Here is a 26,140-nt window from a genome sequence, read left to right as displayed (position 1 = left end):
GCAGAAGTGTTTAATATGGATGGAGCCAATTAATGGCGTGGTCGTGATTAAGAAAGGTAATTAAAAAGTAATTAGGCAGAAGATGAGACAGAAGCTGGCACTGCCACTACAGAAAGTAAGATTGCATGTGAGTCTAAGACCGAAAGTTGGTGAGTCCAATTCCCGTCAACTCGGCAGCCCATGCTTTGTAGTAATTAAGTAGGATTAACAACAACGTTTCTTTATCATACATTTTTGTTTCTTTCTGTTGCTACAAAGATAGACCCCACTGTTTAGTTGCATTCAGAAAGCCATGGGTACAAAGAGGGACAAACATGGGAGGTTTTTTTTATCAGGGGCAGTCGCATATCTAAAACTATAAGTCGGTGAGCACAAAATTAAAGAATTAAGGATAAATATATAAGATTAGGAGGAAAAAATATATTTTTTCAAATATTTGATAATAATTTTAAGAAAATTAGAGGGTACACATCAAAAAATTCAATATGAAAATGAGTTGTAAACAAACTTATACACAAAGTAGTGTTAGGTTTATAGAGGGGTCCACTAACACCAATGAAATCTGAGTTCAACCACATAAAATATTGACACCACTCTCAACCCAAAACTTTAAAGCAATGAGTTAGCAATGAGTTTATGGGTCTTTTATTCTTATATAGTGTTTTACTTTCTCATTTCTATCTAATGTGGGACTTAGACTCACATTTGAATTTCTAACAATCTTTCCCTCAAGGATGAGTCCCTTCAACCACATTGGTACACTCCCCCTCCAACGGAAGCATTCCCAACCACGAGTACTTCTTTTCTGCCCTTTTCTGTACCACCGTTCTTTTCTTAACAGGACACCCTTACCTGGAACCTTTGCCAAGAAGACTTTCGATACTAGGATCATATTGCACTCGTCTGAGCCGGTTTTAACCATAGACTCTAATACCACTTGTTAAGTTTATGGAGGGGGTTTACTGGGAAGATAAGTTCAAAATACCTTCAGATCTATCCTTAGAAATTCTCATACCAAGAATTTGCTTGACTGGACCAAGATCTTTCATTTCAAAATTTATAGAAAAATATACAGAACATAACTTCCAACCAAAAGCTTACGGTAAGTTTATGTTTTCTACTTTCTCATTTTTGTCTAATGTATGTTAGAAGTTTCACATCGAATAGAGATAAGACAATTTCATAATATATATATATATATATATATATATATATATATATATATATAAAAGTGAGGTACAAACCTTACCTTACAAACTAATATTGTGAGGTTAAATTAGGTTTAAAGTCCATTTTTAACCATATAAGACTTTAAATTCATCTTAAATTTCTAACAAAACACTTTTAACTCAATTTTACAAAATTGATTTATAAGATGAAACTTTTATATATATTTATTTGTGTTTCACCAACAACATACAGCACGAACGTGTTTTTGAGAAAACTTTCGCTAAAGATTGGTTAGTGAGTGGTTTCTTGAAATAATATAGATTTAGCTTTAAAAAGCTCTAAATTAATTACATATAACATGTAATCTATATTGTTTTTTAGTAGGGTTTTGCAACTTTTAATTATGAAGTGTGATTTGATAAGGGAATCAATTAACGTGGTTAAAGTACTACAATACAAGACCAGACATGCTTTGAGAGATTTAGGAAAATGTTTGCCGCATAATTTAATGCTGAATGGTCATGTTTTAACGAAAAATTCCTCGCCGGAAATTGCTAAATAGTCCATTTCAATCTTAATTAGGAAATGAATTCTTTATAATAACTTTTTTGTGCATGATTTTCAATTAAAAAATCATTATAATTCTTTAAAATTCTACATATTGGAAATATTATTATATTACAAATGTCACACTAAATTGAATGCGAAAATAATTAGCAGAAACTTTATTTTTTTCAGTAGTAGAGACTATTTTTAAGTTATTTAATATTCTCCTATTGAAGTTTTTTTCAATGTGGTACGTGTTAAAATTTGGCAAAGATATTAACTCATGTTGGTTCATGTAGCATTAGCTAGGTTTGGTACATTTAGATCCTCCATATTTAAATATTGCGAACCTTAAAAACAAGTGACGGAGTGAATTTTATTTAAAATTTGTTTTGACTTAAATGACACCAAGCATGAAGAAATGGTAGGTTTAATTTATCCTCATTAATGGTGTTGTGGGGGCCAATTTCAATAAAACTTAGTCAAACTTAGTTACGAAAGAAATACCAATAAAGTTTGAAAACTAGGTAGACAAAAAGAAATCCATAAAATTGGATCTAATCGTTATTTAACTAATCTAATCTATAATAAATCGTAATAATTTAAATTAAAATTAATTAAAGTTATATATATATATATATATATATATATATTGTAATAAAATAGTTTAAATTTTTATATTTTCAAATTCAAATAATTAGGATAATTGGAGATAAGACTTTGCTGTATTATATCTGGTATTGACCGTGTACTAAAATTAAAATTTATTTACATACTAAAAAATAATAGTTAAAAAATTTAAAAATTATATATTTTATTTTACATGTATACTTAGTGTATCATAATTTGACTAGAAAATCAAGTTTCACACTATCAATTGTTTGGATAAAGTTTAAATTTTCAAATTTACACTAATAATGAAATAGATAAAGAGAGAGGTGATTACTTTCCTATACCATCATCTTTTCTGCACTGAAGAAAGATGAAGACATCTTATTTTTCTTTCGATTGAATGATTATCGAACCACTACTTCCGCATTCTTCGATTTAGAGATTATGGGATGCAACAAAAATCATATGATTTTGACTAATTTTTATATCAGTTGTTTTTTCTTTTCTTTTTCAAATTAAAAAATACACTCATATCTCATGCAGAAAATATTGTTTAAGGAGATAAAAACAAATACTATTATTCATTAGAATGTATAAAATTAAACATAAAAAATATTCCTCAGCTACAAATTTTCAAATTTATGAATATAATTTAATTAAAAAACTGTATCTAAATTTCAGCATATTTCAAATATCTATCTTGCTTTAAAAATAACGTAGGAATACTTTTATTCACTATAATTAATGAGTTCTATCCACTTTATTCACAAGATATACCATACTCGCTGACGTACATAAAGTTTTAACTTGGAAAACGGAATAATAAAAAATCATCAAAACAATTAAGTCTAAATATCTTTTAATAAATTCGTTAGACAAATTTTCTAAACCTTTTTAGTATCAGACACTTTCTCGACATACAGTACTAATTCTTGGGAAAAATCTATGAAAATAAAAAAAGTTAAATATAAATTTGAAATGTCTTTGACTCGAGATAAGAAATATCATAAATTTAAAACTCATTATATAGTAACTAATTTTGTCAAACTTTTCAAGACATGTTATTTTTATCGTCCCAACGCCAACAACATGAATAAAAACAAACAAAAACTCACTCCCAAATTGTCAGTGGTGCATCAACACACTCTCACCTCTTTCTTCTAAAAACAATTAGATTACATGTTCTCATATTCATTCAAAATATTCAATTATTAAATCTGAACTTTAACTTTAATTTAATACAATAAACTAATTTATAAAAACAATATTTTCATTTTTCTTCTATATCATAAAAGATTAATGGCATCTCTATCCCAAGAATGTCTTGGAATCACCGATTTTCAACTTGAATATTATTATAAACATTCATTCCTTGCACACTTCGTTAAAGAAAGGAAAATGTTACTGTTCAATCGTACGTACATTATCACGCAATTGAAAATATTTGATTCTCATAATAATTATTTCGCGAATAAAAAAAGATGCAACAGTGTATAATTAAAAATTGTCTGCGACGTACATGTATATCAACTCCTAATTTTATCTCGAAGAAAGAATAATTCAAAAAATCAAATTAATATTTTTACAAAGTATGAACAAATCAGGTGAAATCAAAATCACGTTATAATTATAGGTTCTTACAAAAAAATTGTACGTAGTTTAATCGATTGGATACGAATTTATAAATTTTAATGGGGAGGTAGCCATGAAGAAAGCACTAGACAAAGCATAACTTTATCTGTTTTGTATATTTGAATTAAATAATTTGTTGATGAGGCACTCTCATTTCTATAAATTGCACCCTGCACGAAGGCTCTTCTCACAGCATACAGTTGCAGAGGTGGTAAAGTGAGAGAGAAAATAATAATAATAGAGAAATGGAGAATTTTCCAGTTGTTGACATGGGGAACCTTAACAATGAAGAGAGAGGAGCAACCATGGAGAAAATAAAGGACGCCTGCGAGAACTGGGGTTTCTTCGAGGTAGCCATTTCAAACTGTTTTGTTTTTTTTTTTTCTAAAAATGAAATGTTTTTAAACTCTTTTTTTTTGGGATTCATGTGATTTTGTTTTGCTGTGTGAAGCTGGTGAACCATGGAATATCCGTAGAGTTGATGGACACTGTGGAGAGGGTGACGAAAGAGCACTACGAAAGGTGTATGGAGCAAAGGTTCAAGGAAATGGTGGAAAGCAAAGGTTTGGAGTGTGCAGAGTCCGAAATCAATGACATGGATTGGGAAAGCACCTTCTTTTTGCGGCATCTTCCTGAGTCTAACATTTCAGAGATCCCTGATCTGGGCGAAGAACAGAGGAAGGTGATGAAGGAGTTTGCAGTGGAACTGGAGAAACTGGCTGAGCAAGTTCTTGAGTTGGTGTGTGAGAATCTTGGGCTGGAGAAAGGGTATCTGAAGAAGGTGTTTTATGGGTCAAAGGGACCAAATTTTGGGACGAAAGTGAGTAACTACCCTCCTTGTCCGAAGCCAGAGCTGATAAAGGGTCTGAGAGCTCACACAGATGCTGGTGGCATCATTCTACTGTTTCAAGATCACAAGGTCAGTGGATTGCAGCTCCTCAAAGATGGCCACTGGATCGATGTTCCCCCAATGCGCCACTCCATTGTCATCAACCTTGGGGACCAACTCGAGGTATTTAACGTGTTTTATGATAATATTTGAGTTGTTTAGTTCAATATTTAACGCACTTAATCTAATACAGAACGTGTTTTATGATAATATTTGAGATGTTTATTTTTTATGTGATTAATTTATTTGAGTTTTAAAACAGGTGATTACGAATGGAAAATACAAGAGTGTGATGCACCGTGTGATTACACAGAGCGATGGGAACAGAATGTCCATAGCGTCGTTTTACAATCCGGGGAATGATGCAGTGATAGCTCCAGCAGAAGCGTTGGTGAAGGAAGATGAGAATACCAAAGTTTATCCCAAATTTGTTTTTGATGATTACATGAAGCTCTATGCTGGGCTTAAATTCCAGGCCAAAGAGCCCAGGTTTGAAGCTATGAAGGCCATCCAATCATCCACCGTTAATTTTGGCCCAATAGCAACTGTCTAAGCCTCAACTTCTTCAACCTTCAACCTTCAACCGTTATATTATATTATATTATTAACTATAAGAATAATAATAATAATATATATGAGTACTTGTATGTTTGTTTGCTATGGGTGCCTCGTTATGCATGTGTAGCATAAACCAAATTTATGGTTTGAAAATAAAAGATTAGTTTGATATGATAATTGTTTATTTATGTAATGTGAGTGATGCTTAATGTTATAAAGTGTCTCTAAATGCCAACTTTAATAATAACTGGTGGAGGAATTTTTCGCCTTTACTATATAATCTTGTACTTTGCCCTTTCTTCAAGAATTTTGTTTAGTTATTTTTAACTTGGATTTGTATTAAACTTCAATATCCATATGATTTGAATTTAATTAAAAAGAAAAAAAAGGGAAAAGAAATAAACTAAAATACCTACTTGGATATAAATATTTGAGAATTTACCAACAGATCAATCGAGACAATAGCTTGTAGACGAATGTAACCGTGATGTAGTTGATTCAGTTCTCAATTAATAGATTAATAAATGACTAGATTAATAGAAAGCTTTTTAATGAAGAAAATGGAATTGAATGAAGAAGACTAAGAATAGATAATTTTTTTTGTATTTATAAAAAAAAATGAAGAATATTGTGACATAACTGTTAAATACTTTTGCGTGTCAAATATCATTATTCGCAGAAGAAACTCCTTCTTTGATGTTCATTTTTCCTCGATATCGGTTTGACTAAAGCAACAAAATGATTTAGAAGTTCTAATATCTACAAAATTATTTTTATTTATATTTTAAAACTTAAAATTATTTAATATAAAAATTAGTTAACTTCGAAAATATCTTTAATTCTTTCTTTCTGAACCAAACAGCAAAACTAATATTTTTTTCTCCCAACAAATACCTTACATCTCTTTTTAGTTAAATATAGAATGTTTAAAAGAAAATATGAAAAGAAAAAAATTAATAAATACAAAAAGTAAGATTGAAAATATGTTAAATTTTCTACATACATAATAATAACAAAAGAGTTTATTCCTTTTAACTATTTTTTTTAGCATGCATACATTTCTTTTATTTTAACTTTTAAATAATTATTTTTTAAAATTCAATGAACTATCACGATAAAAAAGTTACTTACACAGTAAAAAAACTACCTATAATAAATTTATTTAAATTATTTATTCTATAATTAACTTTTGTGAAACTTTTTCATAATTTAATAATATTTTTTTATTTTAATAATTACATTTTTAGTTTAATAATTATTATTATAGAAAGAAAGCAAAAAAATACATTTGCCTAATGTGTTTCTATGCTAATGAATATAAAGAAAATTAGACGAAAATATTATATACTTAATTATATTTTTAATTATATAATATAGTCCTGTTATAAATATTTTTTCGATATATATTACATAAATAATTATATTAAAACTATTATTAATATTTATTTTTTATTGCAATAAAATAAATAATTAAAATAATAATATTAAAAAAGTAAATAAATATATTTCACTCCTCACTTAGTTTCGTGATGTGATCCAAACCATCTACAATCGAAACATGACCGGGAGCTTCTCCCTGCACCCCCAAATCTTCTCCTGTAACCCCAATAATTACACCTTTTTGACCCTAATTAAAAGTATGAAACGGATTCCGAAATCCGTTTCATAAATTTTCATGTTTTTTATGAAACGGATTACAGAATCCGTTTCAGAAAAGTATGAAACGGATTCCGAAATCTGTTTCTAAAAAAAATTAAAATTAAAAACGTGGTTGTCGTTAATGTTGCTGAGGGAGGGGTCGAAGATAGTGTCGAACTCGACGGCGAAGGAGGTTGAGTTGGGGGAGGGTTGGGGGAGGCCCATGGAGAGGGCGGGAAAGTGGGTGGAGGAGGCGATGAGGAAGGCAAGGCCTTCGCCGGAGGGGCAGGAGGGAGAGGAGAGGATGGAGTTAGTTTGGGGGTCAAGAAAACAGAAGGTCAAAAGGGTAATTATTGGGGGTACAAGAGAAGGTTTGGGGTGCAGGAAGAAGTCCCAACATGACCTCTATTGAAACGTTCTTACCCATTAACTTATTTACCTTTTATAAGTCTCATTTTTTAAGTTTATTTATGACATGTTTAAAAGTCTAACCTAACCTAACATAAAAGTTCATTTTTATGATCAATCAGTCTTGTTCATCAAATAAATTGTTTTTTATTTTCTAAATACTATTATTGAAAGAAACAAAAAATTTCAAAAAATAAAAATTGGACAAACACATAAAGTAGTTATAAATTTAAACTAATTTAAATTAAATTAAAAAATTCAAAATAAGTTTGATCTAATTAAATAGATGTAGATGTCATCTCTAATATACTTTATGGGATTTAAATTGAATTTTGAAAAATTCAATTTATACCGAAGTTGTATAGGCGTAGGCAATTAGGCATAGCAGTTATTGTACTAAAAAAGGGAAAATTGTTTGTTGCTAATTCTTTGGAGGATTCTAAGTTTCCTCCTGAGGAAACAGATAAAATAATGCCATAAATAATGAGCCTTCCCTTTAAATTGGAATGCAACCAAACCAGAATGTTGATAATATTTAAGAATGAAAAGTAGGTAAAAAAACATCATCGTTGAATTTTGCAAACCAACAGTGTCACGATAAGAGTTCTAAAAAAGTAGGTAATTTTGGTTGATCGGAGAACTAACAATGGACTATGGTTTCAACTCTCCCTATTATTATCAAATACTGTCAATAAAAAAATAAAAAGGAGGGGTTTAAATTGAGTAAACGAAATGAAGTTGATTAATGTTTAATAAGAAAATTATTTACAAACTTATGTTATTATGAAATATGTTAAATTTTTGTGAATGGGAGAAATCCAATAATTTCAATTTTATGAAAGTTTTGTTTAGAAAATAATATGAATGAATAAAATGTGTCTAAAGATTATATATTAACTAGAGACAAGACGAATTTATAATATATATAAATAGGGATAAATATCACTTTATAAATTAGTTTTATAAGATTTATCTAAAGTGGTTAAATAATATTTTAAGAGATGTTTGTTAGTATAATTATCATATATTAATAGAATGTGTGACTAAATATTAGTAGTTTAATTATGTTGTAATATCTTTCAATACCATATATCAATATGATATATGCTTAACTAGGTAAAAAATTGCATTATTGTTATCATCTTACTAATTTAGTATATAAATGGTAAGTTGTTATATTTATTGATATTATTTGGATATTTTATGTTTTTATAACATAATTTATAGGGCTTATAAACCCTATAAATACACACTATTTCACCAAGGAATACACACTCTCTTATTATAATCAAATCCTAAAACTTTCTTACTATCCTTGAGATGTCATAGAGTCTTATGCAAGTGAATTTTTTCTTATGAGCAATGAGGGATTTTATTCCAGCCATTAGAGATATTTAAGTCACCATTTAGATCTTGTTACCTATCCAAAGGTCCACATGCTGAATCTATGTAAGAACATGAGTTAAACTTAACATTCATTTTTTAAAATCATTTGAAGTCTATCTTACTAAGATTTGTTGTTTGTTAGATTTATTGTTCCATTTATTATTAGACTAACATTAATGTCTAGTCACACTAGTGTATATGCCTCCGTGTGAAAGGTTTCGTTGGACATCAATAAAAAATAAGATGAATTTATAGTATATAAATAAAATGCAAACATCATCTTTTTTATAGGAATAAATTAGTCTTAAAATACATTTTTTATGAAAATGTGATATCAATTTTTTATTGTATTCTTTTGGATTCATGTTTCATTATTGTTCAAACAAATTTTGATGAATTTTTTTGAAGATTCAATGGTATAATTAGAGACTAATAAATATAACACAAACAAGAGAATTAATAGTTGGCAAAGTCTTTTTATTGAAAGTGATAAAAGTAGTCAAAGCCTTAGACTTTGAGTTGTAGTTATAATTTCTTGCAGACCAATTGTCATGCCCCTCAAACTTATATTTCATATTTGGGAAAGACTGATTTCTTGAAGACCTATCATTTATTAAATTCTCTACAAAACGTGATTACTTCTGTGAAGCAATGAACTCAAAGCAGAGGGTGTAAATATCTAACACATATTAAACATTCAGATTGAATTCAAAAGGAAATCTAAGATAATCAACAACATAACAAAATAACAAAAAAATTTCCCATTAAGGAAGTTGATTATACAATTTAATCTCCCAATTCAATATACTTGAAATGATTAAAATGAAATTCGGAAATACCAAGATGGGACGTAATGAAAGGGCTATAAGCTGAAACGTGGAAGATATTCTTGCTTGCCAATCACATTCATCAATCACACAACATAAGTTAACCAAGAAAATTGACCAATGCATATTCTGACAAAATTAGTATATAATGTTTGATAAAATATTACCACTTTCATATTTGAAGACATTTGTCATAGATAGTAGCCAATTTCAATGAAACAGTCGAGTCCGGGCACTCAAACTTCATGGTAATTCATCTCTTTTGTGTCCTCTTCTATATTTGCTTTTCACTTTTATTATTCTATTCATCACTATAGCTGAAAACTAAAGGTGTTATTTGACTTGAGGACCTCCAATAAAGTTCACATTACCACTCCAAAGTGCAAAAATTTCACTCACTCAGCAAAGATTACTGTCAATGATCGATACAAACAAACTCAAGACATGGCCCCATAAATCTCCATCTTATAAACTCAGCAACACATTCAGCACATTGATAAGGGCAATCAATACAAATGTCTGAAATTTAAGCAAGTAAGCAATACTCAAACTAAGTTGCATCCGCATTACTAACATAGCAGGGGACAAAAATGATTGGTCCTTAGCAAGTGAGATTGATTAATGATTGCGTAAATAATGTTAAAAAATAATCTCCCTTCATTAGATCGCTGAGAACTTCAGAGAAAGGAAAAAGAAAACGGGCACAGCTAACTAGTTAAGGCACCCTAAATTTTCAATTTCTATTTCCAAAAAAAAAATAAGATATCGCATCTAAACTCCAAGCAACAAGGATATTCTTTGTCCAGAGTCGTCATTTAACACTCAGCTGAACAACAGACGCAGAAGAGATTTCGAAGCCAACCCATCTCATACTTCATTAGCCTTATTGATATCTGGTTTAATGGTCTTATTGTGCCGTGTGTTCTCAACCTTTTTATCATCTCCATCTTTAGCATCACCATTTGAGGAATGATTCTTTAGAACCATGGAAATATCTGCTTCAGAAGCTCCTGCAAGCTTAAAGCGTTCAGTTGCAGCATCCAGGTTTTCCTTCCAACCACTCATTCCTAATTTGCATTCAACTTGGGATCTTTCAAAAAGCATATTACCCCAGAAGAGGTGAATTTGAGATCTCATGACAGCTGCTTGCTCAGCAGCTTCTTCTGCAGATATATCACCCTGACCAGCGGAGGACTCACCTTCACTAGTACCTCCTTGTTTCTTTCTTCTTCTCAATAATTCATCTTTCTTGGTTGCATTTGGGTCCTTTAGCTCTTTTGCTCTCTGCTCCTCTAGTTTCTCCCACATATCTGTTGCGGCTTTCATCTTCTCCTCGGCGCTGTCAAAAAGTTGAAGTGTCTCCTTAGAATCCCAGCCAGATAGATCTATCTTCTTAGCAAGTGCAAAAGACCAATGAAGTTTAGCCATTTCAAATTGCTGCTGCCCCAGAGCCAACAGTCCCTCATAAAAGTCTGATTTGATCGAGAGTGCTTCCTCGTACTTCTGTCTTGCCAACGAATACTTTTCCTTGACCCATTCATAAGCCACTTGAAGCTGCTCAGCCACAACCTCTTTCCCAGCTGACTCATCCAGAGGGATCCGCTTCCTAGCTGCACACATGTGAACATTACCCCAGTTGAAGAAAGCTAAAGCAGCAACCTCCTGAAACTTTGAAGCAGCCTTGTCAAATAGATCCTGGGCCTCCTCACTAGTTACTGTTTCCTCGAGTGCCTCAGAACAAAGCTCCATCCCAAGCTCATGCAAGTCAATATGAGCGTCTGGATCAATACCAACATGTGAGCGGAAAAGCTGAGCAAACTCAAACAACCAATCATCCATCTCCACCTCTTTGCTTTCAGTATCTCCAGTAGCTCCTTGCTTTTCCTTTGGAGCCTCCTTCTCTGTCTTATCAACCTCACTGTCAGGAACTTCAGAGGCAGATTCGCCTAGGGAAGAATGAGATCCGCTCTCATCTCCCTTGACCCCTTCATTCTCAACTGGTTTTTCTTCCTCTTCTTCCAATAAAGGTGGTTCCTGCTCCGGACTAACTTCAACAATATGCAGTCTCAGCATTGAAACAGAATCACTTTTAACTTCCCCAAGTTCTTTGAGGAGATGGTTATCAACACTAGACTCTGCCAGTCTGAGTTCATCAGTAGAGGTTATAGTCACCAGATCACCGTCGCAATCCTTATATTTGATCAGAACAGAACTTGACGAAGGAAATCTTTTGCTCACTACATCCCTCAGTACTCTAAAGTTGCAATTGACAGGCATCTGTGCGAGCCTAATGTCATGATCATAAACAAGCTTCAACGGTCTCCACAGAATTGCAGCCTGAGAACGCTGCCCATGAATGCCCGAAGACTGTTCCTTCTGGTCATCCTTCCCAGGGTTAGATGGCTTTGGAGAACCACTTGAAGGCTTCAACACCAGTTTTGGCAAGTGGGACTTGTTATCAGAACCATTTTCAGTCGGCAAAACCGGTTGTGCCTTGCTGTCTAGCTTGTTACTATTAGGCAACACAACAGATCCAACTGCTGAATTGGCTCCCTTCTTCGCCACTGGCCGGGCTGGCAAACAGGGCCCCAATCCAGCAATAGGGGCGCCACGGACGGCGGAAGCGCCAAGAGCAGCTGGAGAGGGTCGACTTTGGAGGTCCTGCTGGGCTTCCTGGCGCGGGCCCAACGCAGTCCTCAATCTCTGAGCGATCTCCAAAGCATCACGGTTACTAGGATCAGCACCCAACAAGAACTGCACATCCTGCACAGCCATTTCATACTTCCCGACAGCCTCGTAGGCACGGGCCCGGCGAAGAAGGGCCCGGACAAAGCGGGGCTGGACCTGAAGCGCCATGGTGCACTCAGAAATCACAGCTTCATAATCTATGGGCTTCATCTGCATCAAACACGCCGCCCTGTTGCTGTGGAAAACGGCTCTGTCAGGGTGCGTTTTGGGGGTTAAACGAAGGGCACTCTCGTACTGTTCAAGAGCACCGGCATAGTCCTTATTCTGGAACCTCTTATTCCCTTCCTCTTTCATCTCATTCGCCTTCTTCAAAAATATCGACGAATCCAACAACTCCGACCCACCGTTAGCCGTTGGGACACCAACACCTGAACCCAAATTATCAACCACACCCTGGTTTGGGTTCGAACCACCCTTCTTTCTCCTACCCCCTGATTTCCCCATGTTACTGCCCTTCCTACGCGTCATTATTAACTCAAATTCAAATCAACAAAAACTAGAATACTCGTTGCCATGAATCTAAAGCCCAAATTAACAGAGCAATAGGAGAGATTTAAAAAGAAAAAATAGTTAAGACTTACCGGTGAGAAGCCGCACGAAACGAAAACTGGGCCAAAAATTGGATAACCTGTGTCAGTAGAAGACTCTAGAAGAGGAAAAAGAAGATAGCTTGTGGCATTGAATAAAAAAAGAAGGTGTGGGTAGCTTGGTTTTGTTAGTTCAATGGTATTTGTTGGGTTTTGAGAACTCGGCGTAGGTCTGAAACCCTAGATAGTTTAGTTCCTTATCACAAGCACGTTCATTGTTTCTTCCTTATTCTCAACCCTATGATGTGATGAATCTGTTGTTGACTTCGTAGGGTTTAGAGGTATTTTCGTAAATAAAATAAGGAGGAGGGGTAATTTTGTCCCGTGGTAATGACAGGTTAGGGTTTGTATCGAATTGACGACTCTATAAATTGCGCCTAAGATTTGTTTCAATCTACACAATATGTTTTCGACGGCGAAGAAGGACAACCGGGTTAGATGAATAAGGTTGTCATAGTTGTTTGTATTGTCATGATAAATGATAAGTGCTTCGATTTCAATTGTCATTTGTTTTCTGTTTCCTGCAAAAGAAAGTCCTCAGTGGGTTTATATGAGAATGAAGAGACTGTTCAAAGTGTCTCTGCCATTGTTTGATCATTGAGGTATAAAAAATAGGCGAGTCATCGTTTCGGTCGCCCTTTTTATGGTTGGCGAATCGATTGTTCCTCGTCTACATTCTTTTTCTCTTGTTTTTATTTGTTCAGTTCGTTTTTCTTTGCCTTATTTATTGTTTTTGCAATTTGGTGAATGCTTTGATTCAGAAAGAAATCCATGTTCGATCAAATTAAGAAAGCAGAGGACTTGTTAGGAATTCAAGTGTGAGTCTAAGTTTCATATTGACCAGAATTGAGAAAGTAGAACACCATATAAGGATAAAGACCCATAAACCCATTCCTTTAAGGTTTTGGGTTGAGAGTGGTGTCAGTGTTTGGACTCAGGTCTCATTGGTGTTGTCTCCCCAGTGATACCCCTCTTTTAAACCTTACAGGACTTGTGCATTCTGTTTGAAAACTATTCGATAGAAATCAAAAATTTTATACTAAATTGAAACACTTTTGATTTGTGCGAACTTTTGATTTGTGCGATTTGGCTGTGACAATGTGAAGTGTTATCTACTGGACGCATTCGGCGAAAAATAACAATTTAATTATTTACATAAATCACTGTATTTCATTCACTTTTGCTCTGTTTTTCTGTAAGTTCTTAAAAATTTCTGGTCATCTTTTATTGACTTAGTATATTCTCTTAAGAATTTGTGTCTTGATGAATGAATACATCACTCTTTTTTTTTGTTTGTCTTGGGAGAAGACAAATATATATATATATATAATCTTTCTCCTGGGTCCTTTACCTTGGGGTCATGAGATGCGAAATCAAATGAAAACATTAGTTTTTTGCATGTTTCATCACAATTTGGTGGATTTGGATCCAACATCTAATAGGAAAGTATACATCAGGAAGCTGATCCTGCCGTTATGATTAAACTAATAGTGATTATGAAACTTCACTTCATTATGGAAATATTCCATGGGAGGAAGCAGTAACTTTCTAGAATAGACAATTTTTTGTTTCTATTTCCTTGAGCATGAAAATGGGAGTTGGTGGTGCTTCAAACAGGATATATCAAATAATTCGATGAACCTCTGGTCTGACACCCTTGCTTTGGCACCTGCAAACCTTTGGTACTCATCAAAAACAGATGATAGACACCATCTCTGCAATCTTCTTATGCATCCCACAAGGCAACCAGTGCGGTGCTGATCATGGTAAATCACTGAACAATTGAAGAATAACAATTCCAAAATAGTAACGAAAATAAACTCTCAAAAGAACAAATCCATTGTGCATACCTTTCCTCGTTTACAATGAATCAAAAGGGGATGGTTTTTAACATCTGGAGACAGAAAATCAAGCACCAATTAGGTCAGTAGTATTTCGGCGAAAAATGTCGAAGCTTTATTAATAGAATAGTGAAGTTCGAGATTTTTTAATACCGAGGGCTACTTTCAAAGCTTCCCGAATTGTATTATTTGGGATGTTGACAAAGGGTTCCTGCCCACATTAGTTTCAGGCATGAGAAGGCAGTTAGTGGAGAAAGGGGATTGCTATCATTAAATTGAGATAACCTAATTTTGAGATAAAGACCGATTCCAAAGGGATAATAACAAAAATAATCCGGCAATTATGAGTCACCTTAAAACTCCAGCAAAAGATTGATTTCGAAGGAAAGTAACTAGACAGGGTAAGCTACAAACAAGATTGGTGACTATTTCGGAGTATTTAAAGGACGTAAGACTACTTACATATTGAAAATAGAGTCCCTATTTTGTAATTAGACAAACTTTTGCCACCTTAATTAGACAAATTCACGAACACACAGAAGCATCTTAAAGTCATTGTTCCAGCAAGTCCTGGATTTGCCTTTAAAGCACCTACAACCGATTTTAGTATGAGGCGGACTATAATAGCTAGTATAATTGTTGCTAAGCGGAGGTGAAAAAGGTTAATTTATGCTAAACTTCTTAAATGAGGCAAGAGTATGCCGAGGGCAATAAATAATCCGAATGTTTTTGTCCTGAAATAGCTTCATACAGAGGGAATGAAGGAAATAATTGATTCCAGAACTGCTTCAGGACAAAGGGCTTACAGTATCTGACAAACATACCAAAGCGTATTGACAGACTTACAGTATCATCTTTGGTTCAATTGAAATTTACTATCAGTTGGTCAGTATGAAAATGAAATTAAGCCTGAAACTGAAGAGAAGCCATCCCTACAAACAGGCAAGAGAAACCCGAAACCCGATACTTTCTAGTGAGCATTGAAATTCACAGCCATACCAAATAATTGTTAAGCTAAAAGCACAGAAATTGGTCTTAAGTTGAGATTTTCTCTAGTCATCACAACTAACTGTTTTAGTTGAATAACCAATATGAGGCAAAAAAAAAAAAAAAAACAAAGGACCACGTTAAGACCTACAAGTGAAGGTAAACAGCCTCTTGGTCGATATTAATAGCGTGACACTTAATTATAGTGAATACAAGCCCTTAAAACAACTGAAAACAATTGGTTAATTTCTCCGATGCATCACATCCCTAGTCCATCGTATATTGCAGTTGCATAGTTCTAAATGTTTTTGATTTTATACCGCTCCTTCAAGGAACACTAGTAACCAACCACTAAGGACGCCTTCAAGAAATTTATGCAATCTCAGTAAAATAATTTTTATATATTTAGATCTTATTATAGTCGACCTCGTCTTCAAATAACTAATTGAATAGTGTCCAAGCACCGCAGCAACAGATCAAAATAATAGCCGAAACTAAAATTAGAAAACTATAAAAAAAATCTGATAAAATTGGATTGGAAAGCTGAGTAAATAGGGAAAAAAAGTTTATGCAAATATGCAGGACGTTCGAATCAAGTAACTCCAGTAAACAGGTAGACAACAAAAGGGCAAAATTCATCAATGAATAATAATTTATTATTATTATAATAGTAAAGAAGCATCTCAGGCCAGAGTACAAACGACGATCACAAAAGGAATAATACAAACCTTACAGCCATCGATCCCGAACTGATAAAGCCTTATTCCGTTGTCCTTCAAAAATTCCGACGTCGTTTCTGGATACGGTTCAGGACACAAACATCTGCACCAAAATATATACGGATCGAACTGAAATACCGTGAAATTCTGAAAGCCGGACTCGATGACGAGACATAGAAGAAGGAAGAGAAAATGAAACAGACATTACGGAACGAAGACGGAGCGATTTCAGGAAACCGAAATTAGCAGAATTGGGAAAGCCGGACCGAAAAATGCCGTTGTCGACCATGGCGAAGTTGAGGGGCGGGACGAATATCTCATCGGCTTCGGCGTCGGTGCTGTCCTCCTGCGGCGGCGGAAGGTGGGCGGCTAGGGTCGGCTGGCCGTTGGAGTTGTCGAACTTCATGGTTTTGGCGCCAAAATGAAGAACTGAAGTGCGAAAGAGGCGATTGATTGATGTTGTTACGTGGAGGAGCGAGTTGATTGATTCACGGGATCTCCAGTTCTGAGGATCTGTCTATGGTGCTATTATAGATTATTAAATAAATATAGATAAAGATTTGGAGGTAGGGTGGTGAGAAATAGTGTAGAATATATATAGAAAGCCGAAAGAAGAAAAAGAAAAAAGAAAAAGGTAAGAGGATCTTTGATAAGATGCTTTTGAGTATGGTGTGTGATGACTGAAGAGGGAAACGTACACTGAAGGAATATGCTCAAATTGGAAGCCACCACCAAAATACCAAACCTTTTGTATTTCTACGATCCAGATACTGTATTCGCCCGGGAGAGGACTTGTATTTTGAAGTAAAATACGTATAGTAGTACGTATCTAGCAAAAGTGGAAAAAGTATAGAGCAACTTTATGGTGCAGGAAGAAAAACAAAACAATGACACATGAGTTTTGTGAAGAGCATTTAATCCAGTAAAAGAAGTGCTTAGTTTTTTGTAATTGCTCCTCGCTCTAGGGATGGCAACGGGGCGGGGCGGGTACGGGTATCATGATCTCATCCCCATCTCCATAATAAAAATTCATCCTCATTCCCATCCCCAAACCCAACGGCTATACAACTTTTGACCCATTCCCATCCCCACCGGGTAACAGGTATTTTCTTATACCCATACCCATACCCATTTTTTTATTGTTCCATATATCAATTAAATATTTTTTATAAAAAAAATTTAAAAATCACACCAACGAAATCATGATACTATCAAAATATTCAATATTAAAATAACATACTCTTTTTGATTTTCATGATGTCAAATATTAAGAAAAATATTATAATAGTATAAATCTCAAATTAAAGTATCAAATAACAACTAAATAAAATTCAAATAATTATATAAAAGCTAAAAAATTACACATTACTAAAATTTTATAATAACCAAAATATTTATTAATTTTACAAATGATCAGTGGTTTCATTTGCATTCGATCCACCTACACATAGAAAAAAATGAAAAATTAGATATGATATAATAATTGAAATTGAAAATTTTAATTACTAGAATATAATGTACCTTCTTCATCAGATTCATTTTCACTCATGAGAACATCTTTTCCTTTTAATTTTTTAACACCTACAAACACCAAATGTAGAATATTAGATGAGAATTCACAAAAAATACTAACAAAAAATATTAATAAATTTGAGTAACTTACCTAGATGGTTTGAGTTCCATATTCAACTTCTTGTACACATCAAAGCCTCTATAGTAATATGATGAAGTCGACTACGGTGAGAAGTTAATATCTGACCACCAGTACTAAAAGCAGATTCAGAAGCTACAGTTGTTATTGGAATAGCTAAAACATCCCTTGTAATTGCTTGAAGGGTTGGAAACTTTAACCCATTTGTTTTCCACCATGATAGGATATCAAATTCTTGTGTAACCGGCAAATTATCTTCTTCCAAGTAATAATCCAACTCTGTTTTCATAACTGTAGTTCTAGATTTTTTCTTTTTTGCCATAAACTCTAAAAATTCATTTGCATCATTATCAACATCCTTTCCCAACTCCAATGATGTAGCTCTATAAGAAGAAGTTTCATTCTTTTTTTATTGATATTCCAAAACCAAATCATAGTACATTTGACGAATTCTACTAAGTTTCAGATCAAAATCATTACCATACAATTTATAAAAATAATATTCTAACATGTCCATCTTGTACCTTGGATCTAAAACTGAAGCAATTGCCAATATATCATGAATAACACTCCAGTAACTTTCAAATTTCTTTAACATTTGTATTGCCATATTTTGAATGGTTATCTCAGGAGATTTAACCCAATCATTTATTGCAATCTTGATCTCACAAATCTTTGGGAAAAAGATGTTGGCAGTTGGGTATTTGGAGCCAGAAATGATTTCTGTGATGTCATTAAATAATTTTAGCCTTCGACAAACATCCTTTGCAAATTCCCACTGCATATCAGTTGGCAAAGAAGTGTATTGAGCTTCACGTTGCTTTAACCTAAAAAACACATCCTTATAACATATGGCAATATCAAGCATCTTGTAAGTAGAATTCCATCTAGTTGGGCAATCCAAACTTAACTTTTTAGTGAAAGAAATTCGCAATTGTCTAGCTGTTTCCTCAAATTTTTCCATTCTTTTAGGAGTTGCTGTCCAATATGCTACACTTTCTCGAATTTTTTCCACCCCTTCTTTTAGGACGGCTAACCCTTCTTTCACAATCAAATTAAGGATATGTGCTGAACAACGCATATGAAGCAAAGACCCTTTCTTAATGAGTGTGTCCAACTTCAACTTATCCTTAATTTTTCCAATCATGCTATCATTTGTGCTTTGTTCCATTCTTTGTTTCTCCACCAAGCAGTTTCTTGCAATAGTTACATTTAGCTTTGTATTTTCCATCAACTTTTATCTTTTCAAAGTGTTCCCACACAACACTTTTCAATTTCCCTTTCTCAGGCTCTACTTGTGTTGTTGAATGTATTTCATCATGAACTTCTGAAGGTGTTTGCGTAGATGGATTCAATGGAGATTGACTGTCATTATTGGAACTTTGAAAGGGAGTTGGTTGTTGTGAACACTGTGGTGGACTTGGTACCTGCAAATCTTGATCTCCTGTGCTCATTTTCTCTAGAAACTAACATACGTAACAAAAAAAAATCAAACAAAGTAAAAAGGTTAATTTCTTTTTTAACAAAATATAAAAGGAAAACCAATAATCAAGTTTAAAAATATTTCAAATATTTTTTATACTATTAAAAATTTATATTATACCACTTAAACGAAATAGCACAAATAACAAAATTAAATTAATAATAATTCAAATTTAAACATAGATTCTTCATCTTTTGATCTTGAATTAAATTAAGGATTTATGCAATTGAGCACTTAAAATTGAGAATTAAACATTATCATGAAACAAAAAATAAATAATAAATAAAATTATCATAAAGGAGTAAAGATAATTAAATGTGTGACCCAAATTTGAGAATATCCATTTGAACATAACATAACGGAAAAAAAATGTATAATTAAGATTATGATAAAAGGAAAGTACCTTGAAGATCTGCTTAAACCTTAAAGAACAAGCCAAAACAATTAAAAGAGAGTAAAAAAGTGTATAACCAAAGTAACAAAAAGAAGAGCTACAAAATAAGAGTCAAACATTTTCATGAAAATAAATAAATAAATAAAGATAATCAAATGTGTAACCTAAAAATTATTTCATATAATGAAATTGAGGAACACCTATTTGAACATAACCATGTACAGAGAGTAAAAATTATGTAATAAGAAGAAGAAAAATTACCTTCAAAATTAAATCTTGAAAAACAAATCAGACAATTGAGAGAGTAAACAAAGTGTATAACAAAAAACAAAGAGAATGAGAAATATGTTATATATATATATATATTATATTATATTATATATTATATTACTATGTATATATATATTATATGTGTGGATATCTTATGTTTATATATATATATATAATTATTTATATATATTATATTATATTATATATTATATTATTATTACTATGTATATATATTATATGTGTGGATATCTTATGTTTATATATATATATTTATAGATATATATTTATTTTAAGTATATATTATATTATATTATATAATAATATAAATATAATAATATATATTATATTATTATGTATATATATTATATGTATATGCGTAGATATTTTATGCTTTTATATATATATATATATATATTTCTTTTAAATTTTTATAAATTTGTAATGTTATAAATTTGTTTATAAAAGATCTCACTAATTAAATGATTAATTTGTTTTATACGTATATATTATATTTATTATATTATATTATTATGTATATATATTATATTATATTATATTATATTATATTATATTATATTATATTATATGTATATGTGTAAATATATATATATATATATATATATATATATATATATATATATATATATATATATAAAAGTATATTTTATTTATATGTATATATACTATATTATATTATATTATATTATATTATATTATATTATATTATATTTTATGTGTAAATATATTATTTATTTATATATATTTTTTAGATTATTTAATAAATTATAAATAGTTTAGTAATTTAAGCGGGGACGGGTATTTGGGCGGGTATATATATATCCTCATCCCCATCCCCAGTTGAAAATTTCGGGTATTACCCATACCCATACCCATACTCAGTCAAAGCGGGGATTCTCCGTCAAAACGGGGACGGGTTCGGGTGATACCCACGGACACGAATTTATTTGCCATCTCTACCTCGCTCCCTGCGATTACTAAATTTCGCGCAGTTGGTTTAGTCCATTTCAGTCAAGTGGACTTCAACTCTCAGACCCATTCTTCATTTTCAACCAATTTCCTTTTTCTAAAAATAAATACTTAATTGCTAGCGAATCCAAGCGTGACAGTACACAGGCGTTATCTGGATGTTTATACCGGTCTTTGTAAATAAAAATTAATAAAAAACTGAATTCTTCGAAACATATTTTAAATGGTTTCTATTTTCAAATATATGTTGAGAAATAAAAGTTTGATGAATCGAAAGTAGAAAAAACTTTTCACACGAGTCAACTCAAAATTCTAAAAAAATTGAAAATAAAAATGAAAAAATCGGTCAGAAAAAGGAATACTGAAACAATTAGTCAAAAAATAAAAATTAGAAAAACTGGTCAAAATAAAAGTTGAATGAATCGAAAGTAGAATATATATATATATATATATATATATATATATATATATATATATATATATATATATATATAATTTGAGAGATGAGAAATATAAACTTTTCACACCAAGTCGTCTTCATTCAGTAGCTTTTCCACATATTATTTTATCCATTGCTTCTCGCAAACGTTGTATTGACGAATGTCATTAATGTGACTACATGCAATTTCTTTGGCTCTGTCTCGTTAATTATCATGACACGCGTTTTGCTCTTTTAACTTTCCAAACACACTTCATCTTCCTCTCTCTCTGTCTCATTAACCCACACTTTATCTTTTTGTTTCTCTTTCATTTGGGTTCTTTTCTCCTTCTCTACACAAAAGTGATCTTCTTTGTTTCTTCTACCAAATGTCTTGTTCCTTTTCGATAATGGCTTCTTCACTATATAGTGATCGGTAAGACCTCACTACGTAGTGTTTAAAAGTAATCGTCTTTAACCTTGTTTCCGTTTTTATGATAGATATGAATGATTCTTTTATCAAATGTCTTACTCTTTTTCGATAATGGTTTCTTCAGTACGATCTCACTATTTAGTGCTTAGACTTATCACAGACCTGAAACTTAATTAAACCTTTAGATGATAACATTTTTCCTAAAGTTCTTACTCCCTATATAAGTTGTTAATATTATAACAAAGAAAAATATTAATTGAATTTATTTAATGTAAATAGAAATTTTAATTGCTGATGAATACAAACAATAAACATAGGGTACATGAATTTAAATGTATTTAAATCCTTTTAAGTTTCAATTAATTTTTACATCAAATTTTGTTGTCAAAAAAAGGAAACCGAACCTACGGGCGTGTTTCTTCCGTTTAAAAAAAAAATCAAAATAAAACAAAAGTAATTGTTTAAAAAAAAAGAAAAATTAGGAATTGTGGCTATCTAATGAACAAAATGTGGTGACACTTCTCGAATTTCAAAACAAAAGGGTTGTATCTCTTATTCTTCTACTCCTACATAGCCTTTATGTCTCTCCATTATCTCACTCAGGCTTTTTTTTTTTCTTCTCTTTATCACTTCCCCACAACCATTGTCTTTCTCAGAGAATCTTGGACAATGACAACTTTATTTCGTTTTAGTTTTTCACTGGTAATAATCATCAACAGACCAAATTCAGTAATTGTGTGACTCGAAAAAAGAAAAATACACAACAGCATTAGACGATTGAAATTGGATGAAAACAATAAACGAAAAGCATCAAACGAAATACAAGTTGATGTAAAAGCTGGCAGGGGTGCCTGCTGGCTTCTTTGTCTGCACTGGCACTCAGGGTGGAGGTTAAGAAACCACAGCAGTGGAACCTAGCAATTATAGTTAAGTTAGTGAACGTAGTAGTACTGTTAGGCATTTTTATGACTACTATTGTAGTTGGACAGCAATCACACACTTAGTCCACCATGATGGAATGCTCTATGTTCCTATTGGTTACACCTTTGGTGCTGGAACGTTTGAAATGGACTCTCTATGTTCCTATTGGTTACACCTTTGGTGCTGGAACGTTTGAAATGGACTAAATCAGAGGAGGATCTCCATATGGAGCCCGAGTTTTCGCTGGCGACATGATCTTGTATACAGTTGCTTGAATAAAGAATGCTCAGCAAACAACTATTTCGACAGACTTAAAAGTGGTCTCTCATTCATCAACCAGAGTCCCAAGCATTGCACATTAGACCGTCTATTTCTTTTGTACAAAATCATTTTGTATAGGAAAGATGATTCAAAAAATTCAATTTGAAAATCTTCATCCAGATATCATTGGCGTGTTACTCTACATGTCACACTTGATTATGAGAATGCCTGGCAGAAATTGCAATTTTTTGACTGACTAAAATACGAATTAGAGATAGCTTATCAAAATGTAGAAAACCTAAAAGTTTATTTCTGTTTCTAAGCTTTGATATGATAACATTAACACCAGGCCCCGCTCATCTCATGTTAGTAGCTGACTAACACATTCAATCACCCAAAATCAGTGCATACCAAAACACTGACGACTAAAGTGTGCAAAATAATTGAGCTCTGGTTACCAACAAATGGGAAGAGAATAGGTGAAAAATTTAACTGCACTCAAGACACTGGAATGTTGGGAACTCACCGGTTCAGCATACACACATTCTATCTTCAACGTAAAGTGAAACTGAATCCGGTAAATAAGTAATGTAACATATGAAAAGTTGGTTATAATAACCAACTAACAAATTCCACTCTCAACTGATCCACAACTCTAAAGTGATCACATCAGTACTGAGGCTTTATAAATAGTTTGCAACCACAATATCAGTCCTAAAACGAAGGGTTTGTGGATATCCATAGCCGCTGGGACCACAATTGTGATGGCATCATTTACAGTTGTTTGTAAGTTTGCACTGCAACAAAGCTACAACCACAATTTAAAACCTTGCCCAGCATAAATGATTAAAAATTTTCAAATAAAGAAACACATTAGCTAGCCAATCAACCAAGACAAGAAACCCACCAAAATGCAGAATATGACCATTAAAGCTCTTGCAAAAAGAGATAAACCCGACAAAGGCAGATTGAACAAGTAAATCTCAACATTGATTTCACTTAAACCAGCTAAGTCTAACAAAACTTATTCATCATATCAGAATCATCTGTTTCTCAAGCGGTACCTATCTCGATCCAGAGAAAGTTTTCCGGCTCCTCCTGGTGCGTGCATTCGTATGAGTCCTTTGTCCACGGCAGGGTAAGTTATCCACATGCCTGATCCCTCGGTAGCACTGAATGCCCACCAACCTTACCACATCTCTCTCAACGCACTTTTTCTGAAACACACATACACATAACGAGACAAACAAGCTTACTTAGATAAAAGTTCTACTTAAACACATACAAGTAGAAAATGAGAAGGCAGAAATAAATTACACCTATTTATAAGTTAAAAGCAAATCATACACTACACATTTTATAGAAGCTCTTTCATCCGACTTCTCTGAAAACCAATACACATACGTTGATTTAAACCAACGAGAATAGTTTGATTTATTTTTCTTTGAGTGAATTATTCTGACCCAAATTTTTTGTCGAATTTCTCCTACCACCCCTCCTTTTTCGTCCCTAACAATCCTTAATCATCTGAAAAACATTATACTGACACCCCAAATAGATCACTCACTCGTTACACTAACCTTCCTTAGTTGTTTAAAAAACATGCATTACGGGGTGTACCACTGTACTCGGTAAAGGAGGTTGCACACAACGCTGCTGAATACAATAAAGAAGAATAGGAGTTTTGCGCAGTCCCGAAAGTAAGGTGCAATTTACTCTTTCTTTGTTTTTCGGTATTTTTGTGCAAACAACATAGAATAATTAATACAAAGAGGCGCCTAAAAGGTGGGAAGAAAATACCAAATCGTTTCCGATCAAGTACTTGGAGAGCAACTCGCGAATGGAATAGAGTTCCCTCTTGCTGAGATCCTTCACGAATTTGTTCTCAACGCCGAGCTCGCACACAATGTGGTGCGCTTTCGAGCGCCCTATTCCGTGCAGGTGCTGGAGAGCGTACTCCAGACGCTTGTTGTCGGGAATCTCGCCTCCCATACCGCCTCCGATGTTGATATTCTGCACGCGCACACCTCGAAGCTGCAAAAAAGGAAGAGAAAAAGGATAACGTGAATCTCCAGAATGTTGGACAAAGCCCTAGGCGAAGGCGAATTGTGCCGAAGGAGAATTTACCGATAGGTTTTGGCGGAGGCGGAGAGCGACGTCGGAGAAGATTCGCGCGGAGCCGAACATGTTGGAATGGGGAAGATTTGAAGATGCGACTAAGGAGAGGGAAAACGGTAAGAGAAGATGCTTTCAAGTATGGTGTGTGATGACTGCAGAGGGAGGGAAATGTATGCCGAAGTGGAAAGCCACCACCAAAATACCAAACCTTTGTATTTCGACGATCCAGATACTGTATTCGCCTACAGGTGAGGACTTGTATGTGTTGCTTGTATTTTTAAGTAAAATACTGTATTTTGTTGCCTGCTTTTAATTTTTTAATATCATCTCACTCACTCCAGATATTTTTTTTTCCTTTTATTTTTGTACTTTTATTATAGGGTAGTTAGGTCAAATTTTAAAGGAAAATGATATTTTAACTCATTTTTTTTGATTTATTTTTAACTTATCTTTTTCATCACTTTTAAATTATTTATTTTAATTTTTTGTAATGATGTGATGTGATGATCTAAAAGTGATGAGAGTGGTGGATTAAGAAATAAAAAAATAGAATTTCTAAAAGATAAATAAATAAAATTAATTAATATTTGTCAGATCAATTTATTTAAATGAAATAAAATATTTAATTAAAAATATATATATGTACAAATTAAAAA

At 32.8% G+C, this 26,140-nt stretch overlaps 4 protein-coding genes and 1 non-coding gene across 6 annotated transcripts; 2 read left to right on the top strand and 3 right to left on the bottom strand.

Moving 5' to 3' along the window:
* Positions 1-4,042: 4,042 nt before the first annotated feature.
* Positions 4,043-5,682, top strand: LOC114176120 (1-aminocyclopropane-1-carboxylate oxidase-like). Its single transcript, XM_028061057.1, has 3 exons — positions 4,043-4,310; positions 4,412-4,972; positions 5,112-5,682. Exons 1-3 carry the CDS (start codon positions 4,206-4,208, stop codon positions 5,400-5,402), a joined length of 957 nt encoding a protein of 318 aa, XP_027916858.1. The 5' UTR covers positions 4,043-4,205; the 3' UTR covers positions 5,403-5,682.
* A 4,566-nt stretch (positions 5,683-10,248) lies between these two features.
* On the bottom strand, positions 10,249-13,268 carry LOC114178842 (protein CLMP1). Its single transcript, XM_028064962.1, has 2 exons — positions 12,996-13,268; positions 10,249-12,871 (listed from the first exon to the last, which is right to left on the bottom strand). The coding sequence occupies exon 2, from the start codon at positions 12,856-12,858 to the stop codon at positions 10,534-10,536; it is 2,325 nt and encodes a 774-aa protein (XP_027920763.1). The 5' UTR covers positions 12,859-12,871; positions 12,996-13,268; the 3' UTR covers positions 10,249-10,533.
* Positions 13,269-13,550: 282 nt separating this feature from the next.
* Positions 13,551-13,677, top strand: LOC114179992. The gene has a single exon (XR_003603572.1). It is a non-coding gene; the product is annotated as a small nucleolar RNA snoR111 (small nucleolar RNA).
* A 687-nt stretch (positions 13,678-14,364) lies between these two features.
* LOC114178843 (probable tyrosine-protein phosphatase DSP4) lies at positions 14,365-17,156 on the bottom strand. The gene is made up of 5 exons (XM_028064963.1): positions 16,752-17,156; positions 16,558-16,651; positions 14,996-15,053; positions 14,852-14,895; positions 14,365-14,758 (listed from the first exon to the last, which is right to left on the bottom strand). The coding sequence occupies exons 1-5, from the start codon at positions 16,952-16,954 to the stop codon at positions 14,573-14,575; spliced, it is 585 nt and encodes a 194-aa protein (XP_027920764.1). The 5' UTR covers positions 16,955-17,156; the 3' UTR covers positions 14,365-14,572.
* A 6,664-nt stretch (positions 17,157-23,820) lies between these two features.
* Positions 23,821-25,693, bottom strand: LOC114176929 (small ribosomal subunit protein S13, mitochondrial). 2 transcript variants are annotated; one of them, XM_028062133.1, is made up of 4 exons: positions 25,494-25,693; positions 25,167-25,400; positions 24,431-24,583; positions 23,821-24,163 (listed from the first exon to the last, which is right to left on the bottom strand). In XM_028062133.1, exons 1-3 carry the CDS (start codon positions 25,551-25,553, stop codon positions 24,431-24,433), a joined length of 447 nt encoding a protein of 148 aa, XP_027917934.1. In that variant the 5' UTR covers positions 25,554-25,693; the 3' UTR covers positions 23,821-24,163. The 2 variants fall into 2 exon arrangements, with proteins under 2 accessions (XP_027917934.1, XP_027917933.1); XM_028062132.1 differs by having other exon boundaries at positions 23,832-24,174; positions 25,494-25,691.
* Between the last annotated feature and the right edge of the window lie 447 nt (positions 25,694-26,140).

The sequence above is a fragment of the Vigna unguiculata genome, chromosome 3, assembly GCF_004118075.2.
Source record: "Vigna unguiculata cultivar IT97K-499-35 chromosome 3, ASM411807v1, whole genome shotgun sequence".
In the NCBI taxonomy this organism is placed as follows: Eukaryota; Viridiplantae; Streptophyta; class Magnoliopsida; order Fabales; family Fabaceae; genus Vigna; species Vigna unguiculata.
Note: the sequence above shows the minus strand (reverse complement) of the source record. Positions and strands in the feature narration are given on the sequence as shown.